Source organism: Microcebus murinus, chromosome 10 (genome assembly GCF_040939455.1).
Source record: "Microcebus murinus isolate Inina chromosome 10, M.murinus_Inina_mat1.0, whole genome shotgun sequence".
NCBI lineage: Eukaryota > Metazoa > Chordata > Mammalia > Primates > Cheirogaleidae > Microcebus > Microcebus murinus.
In genome coordinates this window covers 24304710-24324814 of record NC_134113.1, presented here as the reverse complement: position 1 = coordinate 24324814, position 20105 = coordinate 24304710, and the positions used below count along the sequence as shown (strand labels likewise).

At 37.5% G+C, this 20105-nt stretch overlaps 1 protein-coding gene and 1 long non-coding RNA gene across 3 annotated transcripts in view; one reads left to right on the top strand and one right to left on the bottom strand.

The window, feature by feature from the left end:
- LOC142873346 (uncharacterized) overlaps window positions 1-11140 on the top strand; it is a 167429-nt gene extending 156289 nt beyond the window's left edge. The window contains exons 2-3 of the long non-coding RNA XR_012921409.1: window positions 6954-7069; window positions 11058-11140. This is a non-coding gene — a long non-coding RNA (uncharacterized LOC142873346). The remainder of the gene's footprint in view (window positions 1-6953; window positions 7070-11057) is intronic.
- NTN4 (netrin 4) overlaps window positions 1-20105 on the bottom strand; it is a 111851-nt gene that overhangs the window by 64741 nt on the left and 27005 nt on the right. For both annotated transcript variants that reach the window (XM_012775310.3, XM_076007095.1), the window contains exon 3: window positions 11078-11356. In XM_012775310.3, the coding sequence (XP_012630764.2) occupies window positions 11078-11356 (279 nt within the window). The remainder of the gene's footprint in view (window positions 1-11077; window positions 11357-20105) is intronic.

The window sequence follows — 20105 nt, the reverse complement described above, 5'->3', positions numbered from 1 at the left end:
ATCCTCCTCAACACTTTTGATTGTCTGTCTTTTTGATTACAGCCATCCCAATGGATGTGCATGGTATCTCATTTTGATTTGTATTTCCCTAATGATTAATGATGCTGAGCATCTTTCATGTGCTTGCTTATTGGCCATTTGCATATCTTCTTTGGGGAAATGTCCATTCAAATATTTTGCTCATTTTAAAATTGGTTTATTTGTCTTTTGTTGTTGAGTTGTAAGAGTTCTTTACATATTCTGGATACTTGAACCTTATTGGATATATGATTTGGAGATATTTTCTCACATTTTGTGGGTTCTCTTTTAACTTTTCGATAGTGTCCTTTGATGCACAAAAGTTTTAATTTTAATGAAGTCCAATTTATTTATTTTTTCTTTTTTTGCTTGTGCTTTGGATGTCATATCTAAGAAACCATTGCTAATCGAAGGTCACGAACATCTACACCTATGTTTCCACCTATGTTTCCTTCTGAGAGTTTTATAATGTTAGCTGTACATTTAGGTGTTTGATCCATTTTGAGATAGTTTTTGTATATGGTGTGAGGTAGAGATCCAAACTCATTCTTTTGCATGTGGGTATCCAGTTGTCGCAGCATCATTTGTTGAAGACTCTTGTTTCTTCAATGAATAGTCTGGACACCCTTGTTGAAAATCAATTGACCATAGATGTATGGGTTTATTTCTGAACTCTCTGTCCCATTGATCTATATGTTTATCCTTATGCCAGTACCACACTGTTTTGTTTACAATAGCTTTGCAGTAAATTTTGAAATTGGGAAGTGTGAGTCTTCTCCAACTTTGTTGTTATTCTTAAAGATTGTTTTGGCTTATTTGAGATCCCTTGCTTTTCCACATGAATTTTAGGTTCACCTAGTTTATTTCCGCAAAAAATGCAGTTGGAATTTTTTTTTTTTTTTTTTTTTTGAGACAGAGTCTCGCTTTGTTGCCCAGGCTAGAGTGAGTGCCGTGGCGTCAGCCTAGCTCACAGCAACCTCAAACTCCTGGGCTCGAGTGATCCTTCTGCCTCAGCCTCCCGAGTAGCTGGGACTACAGGCATGCGCCACCATGCCCGGCTAATTTTTTATATATATATCAGTTGGCCAATTAATTTCTTTCTATTTATAGTAGAGACGGGGTCTCGCTCTTGCTCAGGCTGGTTTTGAACTCCTGACCTTGAGCAATCCGCCCGCCTCGGCCTCCCAAGAGCTAGGATTACAGGCGTGAGCCACAGCGCCCGGCCGCAGTTGGAATTTTGATAGGGATCTCATAGAATCTGTAGGCAATTTGGAGAATGTTGCCATTTTAACAATATTAAAGCCTTCTAATGCATGAACACAGGATGTCATTCCCTTTATTATCTTCTTTAAGAGATTTTAGTGTATAGGTCCAGTACTTGGTTCAATTTACTTCTATGTATTTTTTTTTGATACATTGTAAATGGGATTGATTTTAGTTTCAGTTTGGGGTTGTTCATTGCTAGTGTATAGAAATACAATGGAGTTTTATATGTTGATCTTGTATCCTCAACTTTGCTGAACTTGTTTAGCAGCTCTTCTAGTTTTTTTGGTGGATTCTTAAAGATTTTCTATATCTAAGATCATGTCATCTGTGAATGAAGATAGTTTTACCTCTTCCTTTCCAATCTAGATGCCTTTTATTTACTTTTCTGACCTAATTGGCCTGGCTAGAACTTCCAGTACAACATTGAATAGAAGTGGTAAGAGCAGACATTCTTGTCTTGTACCTGATCCTAGGGGGAAAGCATTCACTTTTTCACCATTAAGTATGATGTTAACTGTGAGTTAACACAGTTAACTGTGTTAGATGACCTTTATTATGCTGAGGAAGTTCCCTTCTACTTCCGGTTTGTTAAGTTGAATTGAATTAAATTACAAAGAACTAAAAGATAAATACGCTACACTATGATTTTTTTTTTTTTTTGCCTCTGTTCAGTATATGGAAATACTATGATCCTGTATTTTGTTAAATTTTAATACCTACTACAGCCTAATCTGAGAAATAAATGAAACCACTGGCTTTCAGGAATTCTGAGAGCTGACTGTGCCAGCTAAGTTACATGCCTGGTAGTGGTGCCTTTAGAGATGCAAAAATAAAAGACAAAAGACTTTTGATCAGTGATCAGTGTTCTCTTTTATGAATTCCATAATTGTTTATATGTAAAATATTTAATAGCAGAATAAATGTAATCACTTTTTCCATCTCTAATATGTGAGCTTTATAAAGTTAAAACTATATTTTGTTTCATTTTTGAAATCATAATTTTCTGTTTTTTCTTTCTATCTAAAGAGCTAGAGAGAAGAGCTAAAAAGATAGTATGTTAGAATTCCATATTATAAAAAAATCTTATTATGAGTTAACAAACACTATAGGCCTTCTGTATCCCCACACATGTACTATTTTATTGCATCAAAATATTTACATTGCTAAGATATAATGCAACTGTAGTCCCAATTACATTATTAAGATTTTAAATGTCAAAATTAACAGACCTGTTTTCCTTGCTATTTGAAATGGCTGTGAATTTTCTCTATCTTCTGGAATTACTGTAAAGTGTGTTTGTATGTGTATGTGTGTGTGTGATCGCTACAAATTTTCCTTGGAAGAGGGAATAAGCTCTTAAATTACAGTTTATCTTCTACTGAATGTAATTGTTTTAGGACAAACTGAAGTACATTTCCAGCTCTTACAAAATTGGCAAGGCACAAATGAAATACCGTAAAGATATGGGTTGTGAACCAGAACTCAGATATCTATCTGTAACCTCGGCTTTTCTCTTTCCATGTAGCTTCTTCCTCCCTGCAACCCCCAGTATATTGGCAGTGAAATTGGAAGACCAGTCCTTCCAGACACAGAGATTTGACTCTAGACTCCTAACTATTCACAGGATGGACCCAAAAATGTTATACTGAAAAGGAAATGTTCATGAGAAAATTTACAAAGTGAGATATGCCTTGAATATCCCGGGGGGTACTTTATAGTAAGAAAAATGTCAAATTTAAGTTGTTCCTTCCCAAATGTATAGAACTAGCAGTTCAAACCTGTTAAAGAGATTCATTTTTGTGCCTTTATAATGCCCCAATTTTGACCTAAATATGCATGTGCTTCACTTTCTGGAAAGCATGTTCATGAAAAGTTGAATGAACATTATATTTTGGAGAATCAACCTTACTTTCCCATTGGCTTATATTTTACTTTTAGAGATGTCAACTCTGACACCCACATTTTAGCTTTTAGGTAGGTTTATCCTTTCACTTTTTTGTGAGATAATTAAAGACCTATAAATAAATATTTAATTGTTCTGGAAAGAAATCCCACAGGGAATCCTTTCCCAAGTGCAAAGACTGTTTTATAATGACTCCGGTTCTGAAGTCTTCTGGATTCCTAACCATCAAATAAAAAGAGTAATCTTGGGCAGTTTTTGCCATTCAAAGTAAGTATGTCCTCCTGTGTAGAGAGAAAAATACAGTCAAAACACTAACAATTTCTAGCCATGAAATGAATTTACTGGCTTTCCCTTCTATTAGGAAACAGAAGGTGATAAATGAAATATAATTAACATCCTGTATACCTTCTATAGCATCTGTCATTCTTCATTGCTAAGAGACTACCAGCAAAGCCATACCATACTAACTCAGGAGCATTGAAATAAGGCTAAGACCTTTAGATGGATTGTGAATAGTCTCACATTAACTGCATCAAACTGGCAGGCTTTATGATTTGTTAATATTAGGAATACATGGCACCCCCTTTGGTAATTAGGTTGTGCCTATTTCTCCAGGTCCTAATGTGACAAATTAAATGACTGGGGTTGTCGCTGCAATGATTTAGAGCTAGAGTTAGAAGTAAAGTATGGTAGATTGAGAAATCCCTCTTCCCAGTGTAACCCAAAGATACCCATACCCGCTCCGAAGATAGTCACTTATAAATTATTTACTTTGTAGATTATCCAAAGTTGTTGCTTTTATTCTTTCTTTTTTTCTTCCTTTGGGGTCATTTCTAGTTACATATTAAAATAGAGATGACTTGAATAGATTAGCTATCATTAAAAGAACAATCTTTTTTTTTTTTTTTAGACAGAGTCTCACTCTGTTGCCTGGGCTAGAGTGCCATGGCATCAGCCTAGCTCACAGCAACCTCAAACTGCTGGGCTCAAGCAATCCTGCTGCCTCAGCCTCCCAAGTAGCTGGGACTACAGGCATGTGCCACCATGCCTGGCTAATTTTTTCTATATATTTTTAGTTGGCCCATTAATTTCTTTCTATTTTTAGTAGAGACAGGGTCTTGCTCTTGCTCAGGCTGGTCTTGAACTGCTGAGCTCAAATGATCCACCCACCTGGGCCTCCTAGAGTACTAGGATTACAGGCGTGAGCCACCATGCCCAGCCAAAAACAATCTTTTTAATAAGAATTTTCTCTTATTAAATTGGAGATAGAGGTACAGTAGTAAGAAACCTGAGTGTAATTATAACTATGACTTCAAGCAAGTAATCTTTCTGTACCTCAGTTTCTTTTATTGTAGAGTAGAAATAAAAATATATACTTTTCAGGGTTATAGTAAGGATTGAGAGAAATAATGCATTGGAATGAGTTTTATAAAATATTAAATGGTTAAACTTTGGGGGTGAGAATTGGCCTCACTTCCCTCCTTACCCAGTTAGATTCCGTGGTCTAGCGAGATGGCAAGGCCCTTCAGCCCACCCTCCTCTCCCCTACCCTTCTCCCATTTCTCCCCTCTCTGTTCTTGGAATAATGTCAACCCTGGTTGGAGCCAAGTCTTTCATACAACAATAAAAAGAGAATGGGATTTGGTGTCTAACAGGTGAAGTTAAAGTGTGGCTGCTCTACTCTTCGTTAGCTTCTGGGAAGTCAGTTAACATTTCCAAGCCTCAATCCCTCAAGTATGAAAAAAAATAATGATGATACATCATACAGTTGTTTGTAGAGATTAAATTCAATAACATTTGTAGCATGACAGCACAAGACATGGTACACAGTTGACATTGAATAAGTGGGAACTGTTGTTATTAATACTTGCAACTCATGATAGTTATTTTTTTCTATGCGAAGACCTAAAACTAATTTACAGATGTACATTTCCAACCATGAATGCATGCTTCACCACATAAAAATATTTTAGAATCGTGATTTAATAGTCTCATTTAATATCTTTGTTATTTTAAAATCTCCTGTTCTTTTCCTTAATACCTTGAAGATTCAAGAAATTACTAATTATGCTTTTGGCTTATTTAAAGAATGGTAAAGACGGCCGGGCGAGGTGGCTCACGCCTGTAATCCTAGCTCTCTGGGAGGCTGAGGCGGGTGGATCGTTTGAGCTCAGGAGTTCGAAACCAACCTGAGCAAGAGCGAGACCCTGTCTCTACTATAAACAGAAAGAAATCAATTGGCCAACTAATATATATAGAAAAAAATGAGCCGGGCACGGTGGCGCATGCCTATAGTCCCAGCTACTTGGGAGGCTGAGGCAGCAGGATTGCTTGAGCCTAGGAGATTGAGGTTGCTGTGAGCTAGGCTGATGCCATGGCACTCACTCTAGTCTGGGCAAAAAGTGAGACTCTGTCTCAAAAAATAAAGAAAGAAAGAAAGAATGGTAAAGAAATTTTCAAAAGAAGATGAAAACTATGATTATAAATCATTCCTAATTTATAAAACATGACATATTAGAGGTGTAAACATCAATACATGAATGAATGTATTCATATTCTGCTAGGAAAAACTTTTGTAATGAGGCCGGGCCTGGTAGCTCATGCCGGTAATCCTAGCACTCTGGGAGGCCGGAGTGGTGGATTGTTTGAGCTCAGGAGTTCGAGACCAGCCTGAGCATGAGCAAGACCCCTGTCTCTACTAAAAAATAGAAAGAAATTAGTTGGACAACTAAAAGTATATATATATATATATATATATATATATATATATATATATATATATATATATATAGAATTAGCTGGGCATGGTGGCACATGCCTGTAGTTCCAGCTACTCGGGAGGCTAAGGCAGGAGGATCACTTGAGCCCAGGAGTTTGAGATTGCTGTGAGCTAGGCTGATGCCATGGCACTCCAGCCTGGGCAACAGAGTGAGACTTTGTCTCAAAAAAAAACAAACAAAAAACTTTTGTAGTGAGATTATATGAATGATTCTAAAACCTGCCTTAAATAGCTAAGAAATGTTTTCCTCAAACCCCACCATATGGTTCCACAGGTCTCAGTGTTTATATTTGTATTTAGAATACTTTGGTCAAAATATTGACACTCTTTTATAATAAGTTTCTAATTACAAAAGAAACATCTAACTTAACAAGTGTAACTCAAGGTATTTAAATAATTCTCGACAGTATTCTAAGGCTTCCATATTATTCAATGGATGATACTTTAATAAAACAAGGAAATGTTTCATGCTCCTTCTTATTACCATCCATCATCCAACAGCTGTAAAATCACCAGCTGCTACAAAAATTAAAAAACCGAACTAAATCAGTCTACTACAGATGCAAACAGAAAAATGTTTAAGATCTCTTCACATAATTTCTGGGATCTGGACAAGCTGGAATCAAAGTAAAGTTTTGCTTGCCACAAAACTCCTAGCCTTGTAAACATGTCAAATGGCACGTAAGCCATGAGTTATTCTTGTCTTTATTGAGGAAGAAGTGTATGAGAGAGAAAAGTAAAATAGAAGCGGTGAGATAAGACAATATAATAGCAACAGCAATGTAAGTAGTCTACCATACCCTAGGTACTGGCCATCACACTTTTTAATTCTCACAATAACTACAGAAGGTAGACATTATTCTCATTTTATTAGGAAACTGAGGTTCAGTGAGACTGAGTAACTTGGTAAATGCTGTGGTGAGTCAAATTCAGGTATGTTTGACTCCAGAGCTAGGGCCTTAATCATTGCACTGTTCTGCTTTCCAGCAAAATGGACAGATGAGGAAAAATTGGACTGACAGAATAAACGGAAGGAATCTGGGAAGAAGGGCAACATGGAGACGATGGTGATACTTTAAAAGACACAGGAGAAATGTTTTAAGGTAAATGGGGCTGCCAATTTGTATCCCTTTTCCTACTCTTTTCTCCCAATGAAAGGAAATGAACCTAAAATCTTATGTAGCTTAAGAAACAGACTAAGTATTGTTTCCATCAACTTTCCTAGTTTGCTATCATTCAGCCACCAAAAATTGAAGCCCACAGAATCACATTCATTAACTCATTGCTCATCCTAGCAACAATGTTAGCCACAGATGAATTGGTATAGTCTATAAAGCGATGGTTCTCACATGTTAGCGGGCCTCAGAATCACCTGGAGGGCTTGCTAAACTTAGATCCCTGGGCACCACTTCCAGAGTTTCTGATTCAGTAGATCTGGGGTGGGGTCTGAGAATTTGCATTTATCACAAGTTACCAGGTAATGCTAACTAAGGCTGCTGGTTCAGGGACCACACTTTGAGAGTCACTGCTCTAAAGAAAAAAATTGTGCTAAAGAAAGTTAGATTTGTACGCACATATCTATGATAAGCTGACCTGCAAAAGAATGGCATTTCTTAAGAGGCTACCTTCCATTCTGCAGGTATAATTTGTGAATGCAGTTACTTACAGCTGAATACAGAAAATGAATGGTGTCTAGAGACAAGTGAATGTGGGCAGGGAACTGTCCCTATGGCTATGTTCTTAATAAGGCAAAAGACTATACTTTTAATGTGCAGTTTGCTCAGTGAAGGAATCACAACAGCAAGAACATCACATTCAAAAGAGGCAACCATCTCCAAATTTAATACCAGCTCTTTACAATCCAGAAAAAACAAAATGCACCTAAGCTTAGGGGTGGAAAAAATCTGAAACCAGAATCATTTACATTTCCAACCACGGCCTCCACTGGTCCAATGGCTTATGCTTTCTTCTTCTTCCTCTTCTATTTTTAAAAAAGAGTAGAAACAGCAAGAATTTTCATGGAACTGGATCCCTGGAAGTCAATGTTGTCTTGGCGACTGAGGCTGTTTTTCACCCCTTCCCTGACCCTCACTCCAGGTTTGGCTTAGCCTGGCCCGGTGCAGGCATATGCTTAGTTACAGCACTAGAGGCTGCTGCCACTGCTGTGGAAACTGAAATCAGTATGAAAACAGGGTAGAAGAATGTCAGAAAACTAGTATTATTTTAAAAGGAAATTGCCTCCAATTTCAGAGCAGCCCGAGATTAGTAAGGAAATGAGGTTTCCATCCTACAGCGTCTTCTAGGATGGAGACTTCTCATTCTAACATCCTTTTATAATGGAAAAACACTTAGTATATAATCCCCTTTACTTGGTTATCGAGAACCTCTTTACAGGCTGATAATTTTCTTGCTGGCAGAATATTGGATGAATAGTTGTATTTTAAGGCTTCTGCAAATGTCTCTGTTTAACTTGAATAATTATCCCTTGTTGAATTTTACAGAATGAAGAGAAACGTCTAGAATTTTTCCTTTCAGCCCTAGAAAGTGTTGTTAACTCTTTGAAAGTTTATATTCAGAGGATTTACTTTAAAAAAATAAACTATTGCTTTTAAATGCATATGCATAAATGTTTTATAAGGCTCTTAAGAACTCCTACAATTTAGTGTGGTTGATCAGAGCCAATCAGGTTGTCTCACGGGTCCTTCACTCCACAAATATTTTTTTTTTTTTTTTTTTTTTTTTTTGAGACAGAGTCTCACTTTGTTGCCCAGGCTAGAGTGAGTGCCATGGCGTCAGCCTAGCTCACAGCAACCTCAAACTCCTGGGCTCGAGTGATCCTTCTGCCTCAGCCTCCCGGGTAGCTGGGACTACAGGCATGCGCCACCATGCCCGGCTAATTTTTTTTTTTTTATATATATATCAGTTGGCCAATTAATTTCTTTCTATTTATAGTAGAGACGGGGTCTCACTCTTGCTCAGGCTGGTTTTGAACTCCTGACCTTGAGCAATCCGCCCGCCTCGGCCTCCCAAGAGCTAGGATTACAGGCGTGAGCCACAGCGCCCGGCCAACAAATATTTTTTGAGGGCCCACTCTGTGCTGTGTTTGGGGGGCCTCAGGGCCTATATCTGTCCTTTTGCTCAGGACTCCACTCTGAAGTGGTCCTGCAGGGCTTAGATTATAAGAGACAGTTGAGGAAGCAAAAGGCTTGTATGCTTTCCTTTCACTAATTCACTAAAATATAACAGCAGAAATTTATGAGCCCTCTACCTCACATAAACTTTCTTGTTTACAGTCTAGTGGGATGACATGTGACATGTCTTTAGAATATCTGGGTTATTCTCTATTCTTTTTGTGTGTGTGTGTGTGAGACAGGGTCTTACTCTGTTGTTTGAGATGAAGTATAGTAGAGTGATAATACCTCGCTGCAACCTCATACTCCTGGGTTCAAGAGATCCTCCTGCCTCAGCCTCCCAATTAGCTGGGACTACAAGCGCAAGCCACTGGGCCTAGCTAATTTTTCTATTTTTAGTAGAGACAGGGTCTCACTCTTGCTTAGGCTGGTTTCAAACTCCTGACCTCAAGCAATCCTCCTCCCTCAGCCTCCCAAGTAGCTGGGACTATAAGCACAAGCCACTGGGCCTAGCTAATTTTTCTATTTTTAGTAGAGACAGGGTCTCACTCTTGCTTAGGCTGGTTTCAAACTCCTGACCTCAAGCGATCCTCCTGCCTTGGCCTCCCAGAGTGCTAGGATTACAGGTGTGAGCCACCGTACCTGGCCAAGTGTTATTCTCTATTTGAATCATACCTGAACCCAATTAATTGGAATACACCAAATTATCCCACCCTTTATTTGAAACAATGCTGTCTTATGTCAAAGATCCTTCAGTGTCTGGAAACTAGTAGGTATTTGTTAAATTAATGCTTCATTTTCTTCAATGTTGGGAGCTCTAGATTCATTTCTAGAAGTAATAGCAAGCACTGTTTCAATTTTTTGTTTTTTACCCTCTGGCTACTGTCCTAGTCATTGTAGTTACCCCAATGCTGCCCTGGCGACTCAGCCCAGCCAGCACACACTGTCCTGCTAGCTAACCAGAATGTGGCCCCGGCGGTCCTATCCTGTATAAGAGCTGGGAGAAAGAAGAAAGAATGTGAAAGTCTTCCCTTTAACACAGTAAGGATACTCTGAGGCCTTTTAAATTTTCTTTATTTACTTTCCCTTGCTTTGCTCATAAATATCAGAGCAAGATACAAAATTAAGGAATTGGCGTGCTCTCCTCTTTCCTTCTTCTTGCCTAATCCCCATCCACAGCTCTGGGTGTGTCACAACAAGGTGCTTGCTGTCTGAGCCACTCTGCACCTTTTATGGAAGACGGTGAGGTGAGGACAAACAATGGCACTAATTTTCATCATCGTCCTATTCCTACGTTTCTGTTATTCAGTCAAATACCTACTGAACCCCTACTCTGGCTCAGGTAAGGCACCTGGTCCTGAGGATATAAAGATCATACAGTCCCTGTCCTTAGAGAGTTCACGGTCTCCTGGGGGATGCAGACAAGTGAAATCAGAGGAAAGCACAAGGAGCTGTGTGAACCCAGAGGAAAGAGAGTTTAACTCTGCCGTGAGGTAAAAGGGGGTCAGGCCACTCCTCACAGAGGAGAATTATTATTCATTCTACCACTGGACAGCAAAGATACCAGGCATTAAATTGAGGTTCTTATTTTTCTCACTTTAAAATCAACTCCACAATGGTCCCCATTTACTGTCAAAGCTGGTTTCTGTGTGATAATGCCACTAAAATGATTATGCCAACCTTTCACTGCTGCTCACTTTACACTTTATATCTGAAGGTCATGGTACTAAAAACTGTCATGGGTGTTTTCCAAGGTATCTGGTTATCATGCTTGACTATAATTCTAAAACTGACGATTAAGAAACAAGTAAATAGGCACTTTATAGGATGGGTATTGAGTTGGAGGAGTGGATGAACAGAGGAAGAAACAAGAACACTATATTAGGCACATGCCAACTCTCAGGGAGCTTAAGCTACCTACGTACAAAGCTGAAGGTAACTTATGATTTGTTTTTCTTAGGGGAGGATTATTTTACCTACCACGTGGAATGCTCCTGGGGCCTTGACAGGTCTGAAGCCATCAACAGGTACGCATTGATCAGCATGGCCGTTGCAGAAGCAGCTGCCCTTGACAATGAAATCATAGATTGCATAGTGTGTGAAATGTTGAGGCTTTTCGTTCAGGTCATTTCTCTGACAGGGACAAGACTGTCGTTTTAGCAGCTGCACACGGAGGTTGGTGATCTTCAGCTGCTCCTGAACTTTGGCACTGTAAGGGTTCTCTGTATTGTATGGTGGTGACAGAGCTTTGAAAATCACCTGTAAGGAGAAAAAAAAATACCATAGGTTTATATGATTGTGTGCAAACCCCAAATTGTTTGTCCAATGTAGTCCCGGTTTGATTTGTACCTTTTGTCTTCTGCTAGTAATAAGATAACAAGAGAGTTTTAGACCTTGAGCACACCTGGGGAAGAGCTGCTCTGTTATTCTAAGCAGCAGATGTTCTGTCTGTTTGCATATAGAAGAAGTACACATTGAGTAACCAGCAGAGACCTGACTCTTGAAAGGAAGGCATGCAAAGATCTTGGGGTAAGGGGATTCTAGGCAGAGGGAACAGAAAGGTTAAAGACCTTGAAGCAGAGTCAAGTTGGCATGTTCAAGGAAGAATGACTAGGTCAGTGTGACTGGAGACACAGAAGGAAAGTGGCTGGAGAAGGCACAGAACAGGCATGAGGCAGATGTGAATGGAGCCCTTTAAAAGCCACCGTTGAGTTATTCTAACTGTAGTGAAAGCCACTAGGGGGTTGTAGGCAGAGAAGTGATATGATCTGATTTATATTTCCTAAAAAGATAACTTTTTGGATATAAAAATGTCATTTTGGAAATTAGTTTTACACCAGAAGTATGAAGAGGCAAGAATCAACTGTGTAGGATCACATCTCCAGGACTACTGGTACAGAACTGCCCTCAATAAAATATGACTTTGGGGGAGTGGGGAATGATTCACTGGACACTTGGCCTCTACAGCCTGTTCTCCGCCCAGTAGCCAGAGTGGTTCTCCATAAACACAAGCTGGATCACATCCCTGCCTTGCTTAAACCCAGCCCTACCCAAAGACCTCCCATATTCCTCAGAATAAAATGCAAAGTCCTTATAATAGCCCAATGGCCTGCTTGATTTTTGTTCTTAGTACTTATTACCACCTGACACATTATATTTGTAACTGTTTATAATTTACAGTCTTCCCAGTCTAGCATGTAAACTTCATGAGGGCAGACACTGGTGTGTCCCAGGACAGTGCCTGGCACATAGTAAGTATTCAGTAAATGTTTGGCAAATGAATTAATTACAACATTGTTCTTGTCATGTGTTAATACGTGAGAACTCCAAATAACCTAGCTTCCTTATCCTAAGAGGGTCCTAAACAGATTCACATACTGAATTTTCATGTTATAGCACCAGAAGATGAGAGGCAAGAATTTGTCCTATGACAGTAGTAATAAATAACTGAATAATTACCCAGTGTTTTCTGTTTTTAGCTATTTTTGAACTTTCAAAACTTAGAAAAAGTTGTATCTTAAACCATATTCTGTCCCATTTATCCACAGAAAGTGTCAGAAAGTAGCATATTAGGAAATAAAATTTTCCAACAAACAATATGTCCCATATTTGCAAGTCAATATAGAAGTAATGTCTTTTTCCTTAACAACAGCATAAATCAGAGCATGATTTTATATTTTGAAACATTCAACAAAAAAACATTGAATCCATTGTGGGCTTTATATGGGACTTATGTTCAATATGACACCCCAAACACTGTACGTCTGTTAGATAGATATTCATGAGTAACTCTTGCTCTAAATAGTACAAATGATGTGGCTACTCCTATTTTGTCAACCACAGTAATGCAAGGACATGGAAAGGATAATCCAGTGCTAACCAAATAAGTGCTCCACCAAAAAGTCTGTGGTGTATCTCTCCACGTTGTCCGCCCACCCTTCCTTTTCCGGAGCATTGGTGGCAACTGTTTGCTCTCTCTGTTCCTGTCACATATTTACCCTTGACATTTACCCCTCCCCCATCCCTTTCCCTCCCCTTTCCATCCCCACCCCAACCCTCCCCCCCCCACCAATTGTTTAGCACATGCAAAGCTAGAAGAGGATCTGTCAAGGTCTCTAAGAACTTTGAGGCTCTTGTACTTCCTGAGCCCAGACTGTGGAGGCTGAATGGCGTCTCTGTGCTTGGTGTGCATGACACCACAGTTGGCACGCCAATATCAGCAGGGAAGGGACATCATGACCCCTGAGGCTGTGTGCTGGAAAGGAGACAGCAGAGTGCCACAGACACAAAAGTGAACGGGAATTTAAACCATGAAATCTTTTTTCCAGAAAGGAGACGCCTTAATCTGATACCCTGGGAAATGGATCTATCCTGCATCAGGAAACAAAGAGCGCGCCAATCCAGATGCTTCAAACTTCTGGCAGGTCGCCCTTTGGGTCCCACCCAGTTTTTCTTCAAACTTCCCCAGAAGAAGCCTGTATGGCACTACTGAAATGAAGGAAGAAAACATGTGGAAGCCCTCCATATGATATCAGCCTTTCCTGGGTCTGTCCCCATAAGGAACAGGATTTATCTAGGGGACCACCACTGACCCTCTGTGATTGCTTCTGAATATACACTCCCAACAAAATATATTTAAAAAGCCAAAGATCAAGCTTTTTTGACCAAGCATACTTCAATATTTCTGGCTTGTTAGTACTATTGACTTCATGATCTCATTTTCTTAAATTAAGAAATTTTATTATGTTTTAGTAGTTAATATTATGCTCATTACAGAAAAACCTGTCATGCAAAATGTTGAAGATATTAAGTATCTGCAATGTGATATACCCCAAAGACAACCAAGGATACCAACTCCATAGTATCTTTCCATCTAAACTTCTGTATGTATATGTACATACCAAATATAATGTGAACAACTTTGTATACCTTGTGAGTATTCTTCCAAGTCAATATATATACCTCTACATCAGTGGTTCTCAAAGTATGGCCTCCAGACCTTTGGTGTCCTGAGGAAACTTGTTAGAAATGCAAATTCTTGGGCCCTATCCCAGTATCCCAGATCAACTAAATCAGAAACTCTGAGGACTGGCCCAGCAATCAGTGTTTCAACAAGCCCTCCAGGTGATTCTGATGCAAATCAAGTTTGAGAAACTCCGCTACATAATTTTAAAACCTGTTTAGAATCCCGTTGTGTGGATATGGCATAATCTATTTATTTAGGCTGCTATTGTTAGGCAACTGGGTTGTTTCCAATTTTTCAGTAACCAAATACAATGAACAACCTTTTATTAATAGCTAAAAAGTGCACATTTATACAGTAGTCCCCTCTTATCCTCAGGGAGTACCTTCTAAGACCCCCAGTGGGTGCCTGAAACAACAGATAGTACAAAAGCCTATATGTACTGTTTTATCATATATATATATAACTATGATAAAGTTTAAATTACAAATTAGGCATAGTAAGCGATTAACAACAATAATAACAAAATAGGACAATTATAGCAATGCTGTAATAAAATTTATGTAAATGTGCTCTCTCTCTCAAAATACTTATTGTACTATTTTTGGACCATGGTTAACTGTGGGTAACTGAAACCTATTACAGATAAGGGGGGAATTCTGTAATAATTTCCTGAAGATACACTTCCAAATGTGAAATCAATGGCTCAAAGGAAATGAATGAAAAATACCGGACCCTCTGAATGAATCATGACCCCTTTCCTACCTAATCTTTGGAATCTTCACATTTCCCTGGTCTTGCCTTTCTTCTCTAAACCTGGAATCCCTCATACTTTGCCTGAAGAGCTGGATTCTTGGCTCAGGTTCTGCCATTTTTCATGCCCACGTGTAATGGAAAAATCCTTAAAAAGTCCTGAATTGGTTAAAACCCCACCTATATTGTCTTTCTTTTTTAGAATAGTCATCCAAAATCCTGCAATAATAACACTGAAAATTAGTAAAAATAGCATCCTATACATCTTTCTTATGCTGTGACTGAGATGAAATTTAAACAGTATCAACGCAGTGTGAACAGAATAGTTAATACTAGTCCATAATAGTCAAGGAATTATTCCAGAATCAAACTCATAACTTACATTTTGCTTCCTACCTAAAACTTTATTGCCTGTGTTGAATCATAATAATTCAAGAAACTTAGTAATCATATTTTTAAAAATCGTGTTAGCTGCTAGCTTGAGGAATATTTCGGGTCCAAGTTGATCACCCATCCTGTGGACTCCCTTGGAACTTGTTCTTTCCATGACAACACTCATACATTAGTCTGTCGTTGCTGCTTATTTACTTGTCTGTATCTCGCATTAGACTTGGTGCGCAAAGGGCAGGGATCTTGTTTGTCTGGTTAACAGCTGTGTCCCCAGCATGTCCCATAGTCTCTGGCACATCGTAGCATTTCATAATGACTGCTGAATGAATAAATGAATGAACTATTTCTCCAAATATCATTTTAAGAGGAAAAGCCAAGCAAGGAATATGTGTTTAGAAGAATAAAGAAAACAAGAGTGCTTTGCACTATTGATGGGAAATATGTAAGCACACATATCTATGTATAAACACCTATGTAAAAGTAGGTAGTACATTTCAAAATGCTGTATGGATTTCTTCTCTTCAGTAGCACACAAGATATTTCATAGTATTAAGAAAAAAGATCAGGCTGGGCGCGGTGGCTCACGCCTGTAATCCTAGCACTTTGGGAGGCCGAGGCGGGCGGATTGCTCAAGGTCAGGAGTTCGAAACCAGCCTGAGCGAGACCCCGTCTCTACCAAAAATAGAAATAAATTAATTGACCAACTAAAAAATATATATATACAAAAAATTAGCTGGGCATGGTGGCGCATGCCTGTAGTCCCAGCTACTCGGGAGGCTGAGGCAGTAGGATCGCTGAGCCCTGGAGATTGAGGTTGCTGTGAGCTAGGCTGACGCCACGGCACTTACTCTAGCCTGGGCAACAAAGTGAGACTCTGTCTCAAAAAAAAAAAAAGAAAAAAGATCAAGCAGGCATGAGCAAACACCCAAAAAAATACAAATATCTTTTCCATAGCTTCCTGTCAAGTTTTCTTATTTGCTAAATATTGAAGCTTCTGTAACATAATTGAATTTAAAAAAATTTTTTTTAAATCCTAGACATCTTCATATTCTTAAAGAAGCAGTTTTTGGTTTCAGTGATTTTTTCCATTGTTTTTCTGTTTTCTCTTTCACTGTTTCTGCTTTTATTTACTTTCTTCTGCTTACTTTGGGTTTAATTTGCTCTTCTTTTGCTAGTTTCATAAAGTAGGAACTTAGATCATTGATCTGAGATGTTTTTCCCTAAGTACTTCTTTACTTGCATCCCACAAATTTTGATATGCTATGTTTTCATTTTCATTCAGTTCAAAATACTTTCTAATTTTCCTTTTGATTTCTTCTTTGACCATAGGTTATACAAAAGTGTGTTTATTTATAAAAATTGGGAAATTACTAGGATACCTTCCTGTTATTGATTTCTAATTTAATTCTGTTGTGGTCAGAAATCATATTTTGTTTGATATGAATCCTTTGACATTTACTGATAACTTGTTTTATGACCTAGCATATGGTCTATCTTAATAAATGCACCTTGTGCCTTTGAAAAGGTTTTGGAATCTCTGGCTATAATTATTAACTTATCTATTTCTCCTTGCAGCTTTTGTTTCATGTATTTTGAATCCCTGTTATTGGGTGCATAAACATGTAGGATTATTATATCTTCTTAATAAATTGATTCTTTTGTTGATATGAAATATCCCTCTTTATCTTTGGTAATATTCTTTGATCTGAAATCTACTTTGCTAAGAGTAATATATAGTCATTCAAGTTTTCTTTTGAAATTAGTATGGTATGTCTTCTTCCATCCCTTTACTTTCGACTTTGTTATGTCTTTATTTTTAAATTGAGATTCTTGTAGGCAGCATAGTTGATCTTTTTAAAAATTTTATCCAATCTAACAATCTATGCCTTTAAATGAAATGTTTACAACTTTTCCATTTAATGTGACTGTTGACATTTACCAGTTTACATACAGTATAAGAAACTAACAATAGTATACTCTAATTCCCCCCAAACTTTGTGCTGTTTTTGTCATACATTTTACTTCTATATATATTACAGATGCCACAACACATCATTAATACCTTTGCTTTAAAAAGTCAATTATCTTTAAAGGTATTTTTAAAATAAGAAAAATATTTTACATGTATGTACATATTTACCCTCTTTGATGATCTTCGTTCCTTTTTGTAGATCCAGATATCCATCTGGTATCATTTTTCTTTTGTCTGAAGGACTTCCTTTAACATTTCCTGTAATGCAGGTCTGCTGGTGATGAATGATTTTCTATAATGTAGATCTAATGGTGATGAATGCTTTTGTATCTATAAAAAGTATTTTAACTTTATTTTTGAAAGATTTTTGCTGGGTATGAAATTCTAAGTTGATGATTTTTTTTTGTCTTTGAGTATTTTAAGGTTTCTGCCCCCACTGTCTTCTGCCTTGCATTGTTTTTGATAAAAAAAAGCCTTTGTCATTCTTAGATTTGTTCCTCTGTACATAATGTATTGCTTTTCCTCTGACTGCTTTTATAGTTTTCTCTTTACCATTGTTTTTCTAACAATTTAATTATGATGTGCCTTAGGGGAGTTTTCCTCTTATTTTTGTGTTTAAGGTTTGTTGTATTTTGTGGATCTATGGATTTATAATTATAATAAAATTTTAAAAAATTTCAGCCATTATTTCTTAATTTTTTTCCTGTTTTCCTCCTCTCCCTTCTCTCCTTTGCAGACTCCAACTACATGTATATTAAATTGCTTGAAGTTGTCCCACAGCTCACTGATGCTGTGTTTATTTCTTTTTTCTAATTCTTTTTCCTTCCCGTGTTTCATATTGGGTCATTTCTATTGCTATGTATTGAATTTCACTAATCTTTTCTTCTAAGTGTTTAATCTATTAATCCTATTCAGTATATTTCTCAGACATCAAAATTTTCAACAATGGACAATGAATTTGGGTTTTTTAAATGTTTCTGCTTAATGTGGTCAATCTTTCCTTCACCTTCTGAACATAAGGAATACAGTTATAATGATTGTTTTAAAGCCCTTAACTGCTAATTCTATTATTTATGTAATTTATGGGTCTGTTTCTATTGATTTATTTTTCTCCTCATTATAGGCTTTATTTTCCTGTTTCTTTGCAGGTCTCTGGCAGTCTGATTGACTGCCAGATATTGTAAATTTTACCTTGGTGGATGCTGGATATTTTTGTATTCTTGGGTTTTTTCCTGGGATGTAGTTGAGTTACTTGGAAGTAGCTGAATCCTTTGGAGCCTTGCTTTTAAGTTTTGTTAGGTGGGACCAGTTCTTTAGCACAGGGCTAATTCTGCCCCTCTACTGAGGTGATACCTGTCTAATTACTGTAATGATGAATTACACCGGTTGATCATTCCTAGTCCCATGTGACCTCTGGGGATTAGTACCTCCGTCCTTCAGGGTGGCATTTTCTCTGGCCTTGGGTAGTTTTCTTACATACACGTGTTGAGCAGTACTCAGCTGGAAGCTTGAGGGGGACTATCTGCAGATCTCTAGAAGTCTCTGGAATTCTGCCCTGCAAACTCCAGTTGCCTTCCTTCGGCTTCCCAGACTCTCAGGTCCTTATTGAGGAAATCCATCAATCAGGGGTTCAGATCCCCGAGTGCGGCCCCTCGACGGAATCCAAACTTCACACTTCACAAATTTGTTCTGTGAGGTTTGGATTCCGTCGAGGGGCCGCACTCAAGGATCCAGAAGGCAGCATGTTGGCTGCAGGTTCTTCCTCCCTGTAGGCAGGAAACTGGGGCCACCGTAGGGCTTACCTCATTTGCTTCCCTTCTCTCAGGGATCACTGAGATACACAGTAAAAGCTGTATCTGCTGCCTCATGTACAGATCACTGTCCTCTGCTGCCTGACGTCCAACACCTGAAAACTGCTGTTTCACATATTTTGTCCAGTTCTTTAGTTGTTTCAGGAAAGAGAGTAAATCTCATCCTTGTTACCTCATCTTGGCTGAAAGGTGAAGTCTAAAAGCCAAAGGCAACTTAACTTTTATAAAATATAATTTATAAACCCGCATAAGAACTAAACCCTTATATTTGTATATAAATATATAGAACAGATATATTAGACATTTTATAATAAAACTAGAAATGTGGTTACATTTAGCAACTAAAAAGGCATGAAAAACAAATGAGTTTTCTTTGGGCATATCAAACTAAAAATGTGAAAAATAAAATATAAACATCTAAACTTTGTAAGTTTATTCAATAATTCTATGTTTTAGTAATTTGTATCTTAATAGACAGGTAAATCCTCATTATAACTTTTAAAATAATTTAGATACCTATTATAATCTTCTACTTTATATTTTTTATGTTTACGGTATGTTTTGATGCATCTTTATGTCTGTAACATCTAATAAAATGTCTTATAAATTCTCAATAATACTTACTGAATGAGTCAGTATAGAATCATGTTAATATGTTTATCTTAATTTTCTAACATAAGAATAATAGCATAAATATAATAAAATTTTATTTTTATAATTTACATTTTATTCATAAGAGAAAGTACTAGGTATATATTACCTTATAGTAAACTAGATCATTTTACAAAATATCTTAGTTGTATCCTAATCTTACACTTCCTCCAACATGACTAACAAAATTTTACTTTATAGAAAAAATTGATTTAATATTAATCAATATAAACTAAATTCAACTAATCAATAAATTGAATGCCATATTTGAGTAATGTATTTTCAGTAAAAAATTACACTAACAGCAAGAATGACTATAAAAATTTAGGGAGGAATCCCTGGAATTTTTGCCTAATATCATTAATAAAAAAAGAGAAATCACCTCCATAGTAAAAATTATGTCTATTTAAGAAAAAGAATCACATTCCTTCTCTACTCTATATAAGCCTGGTTAGAATAGCATCTATT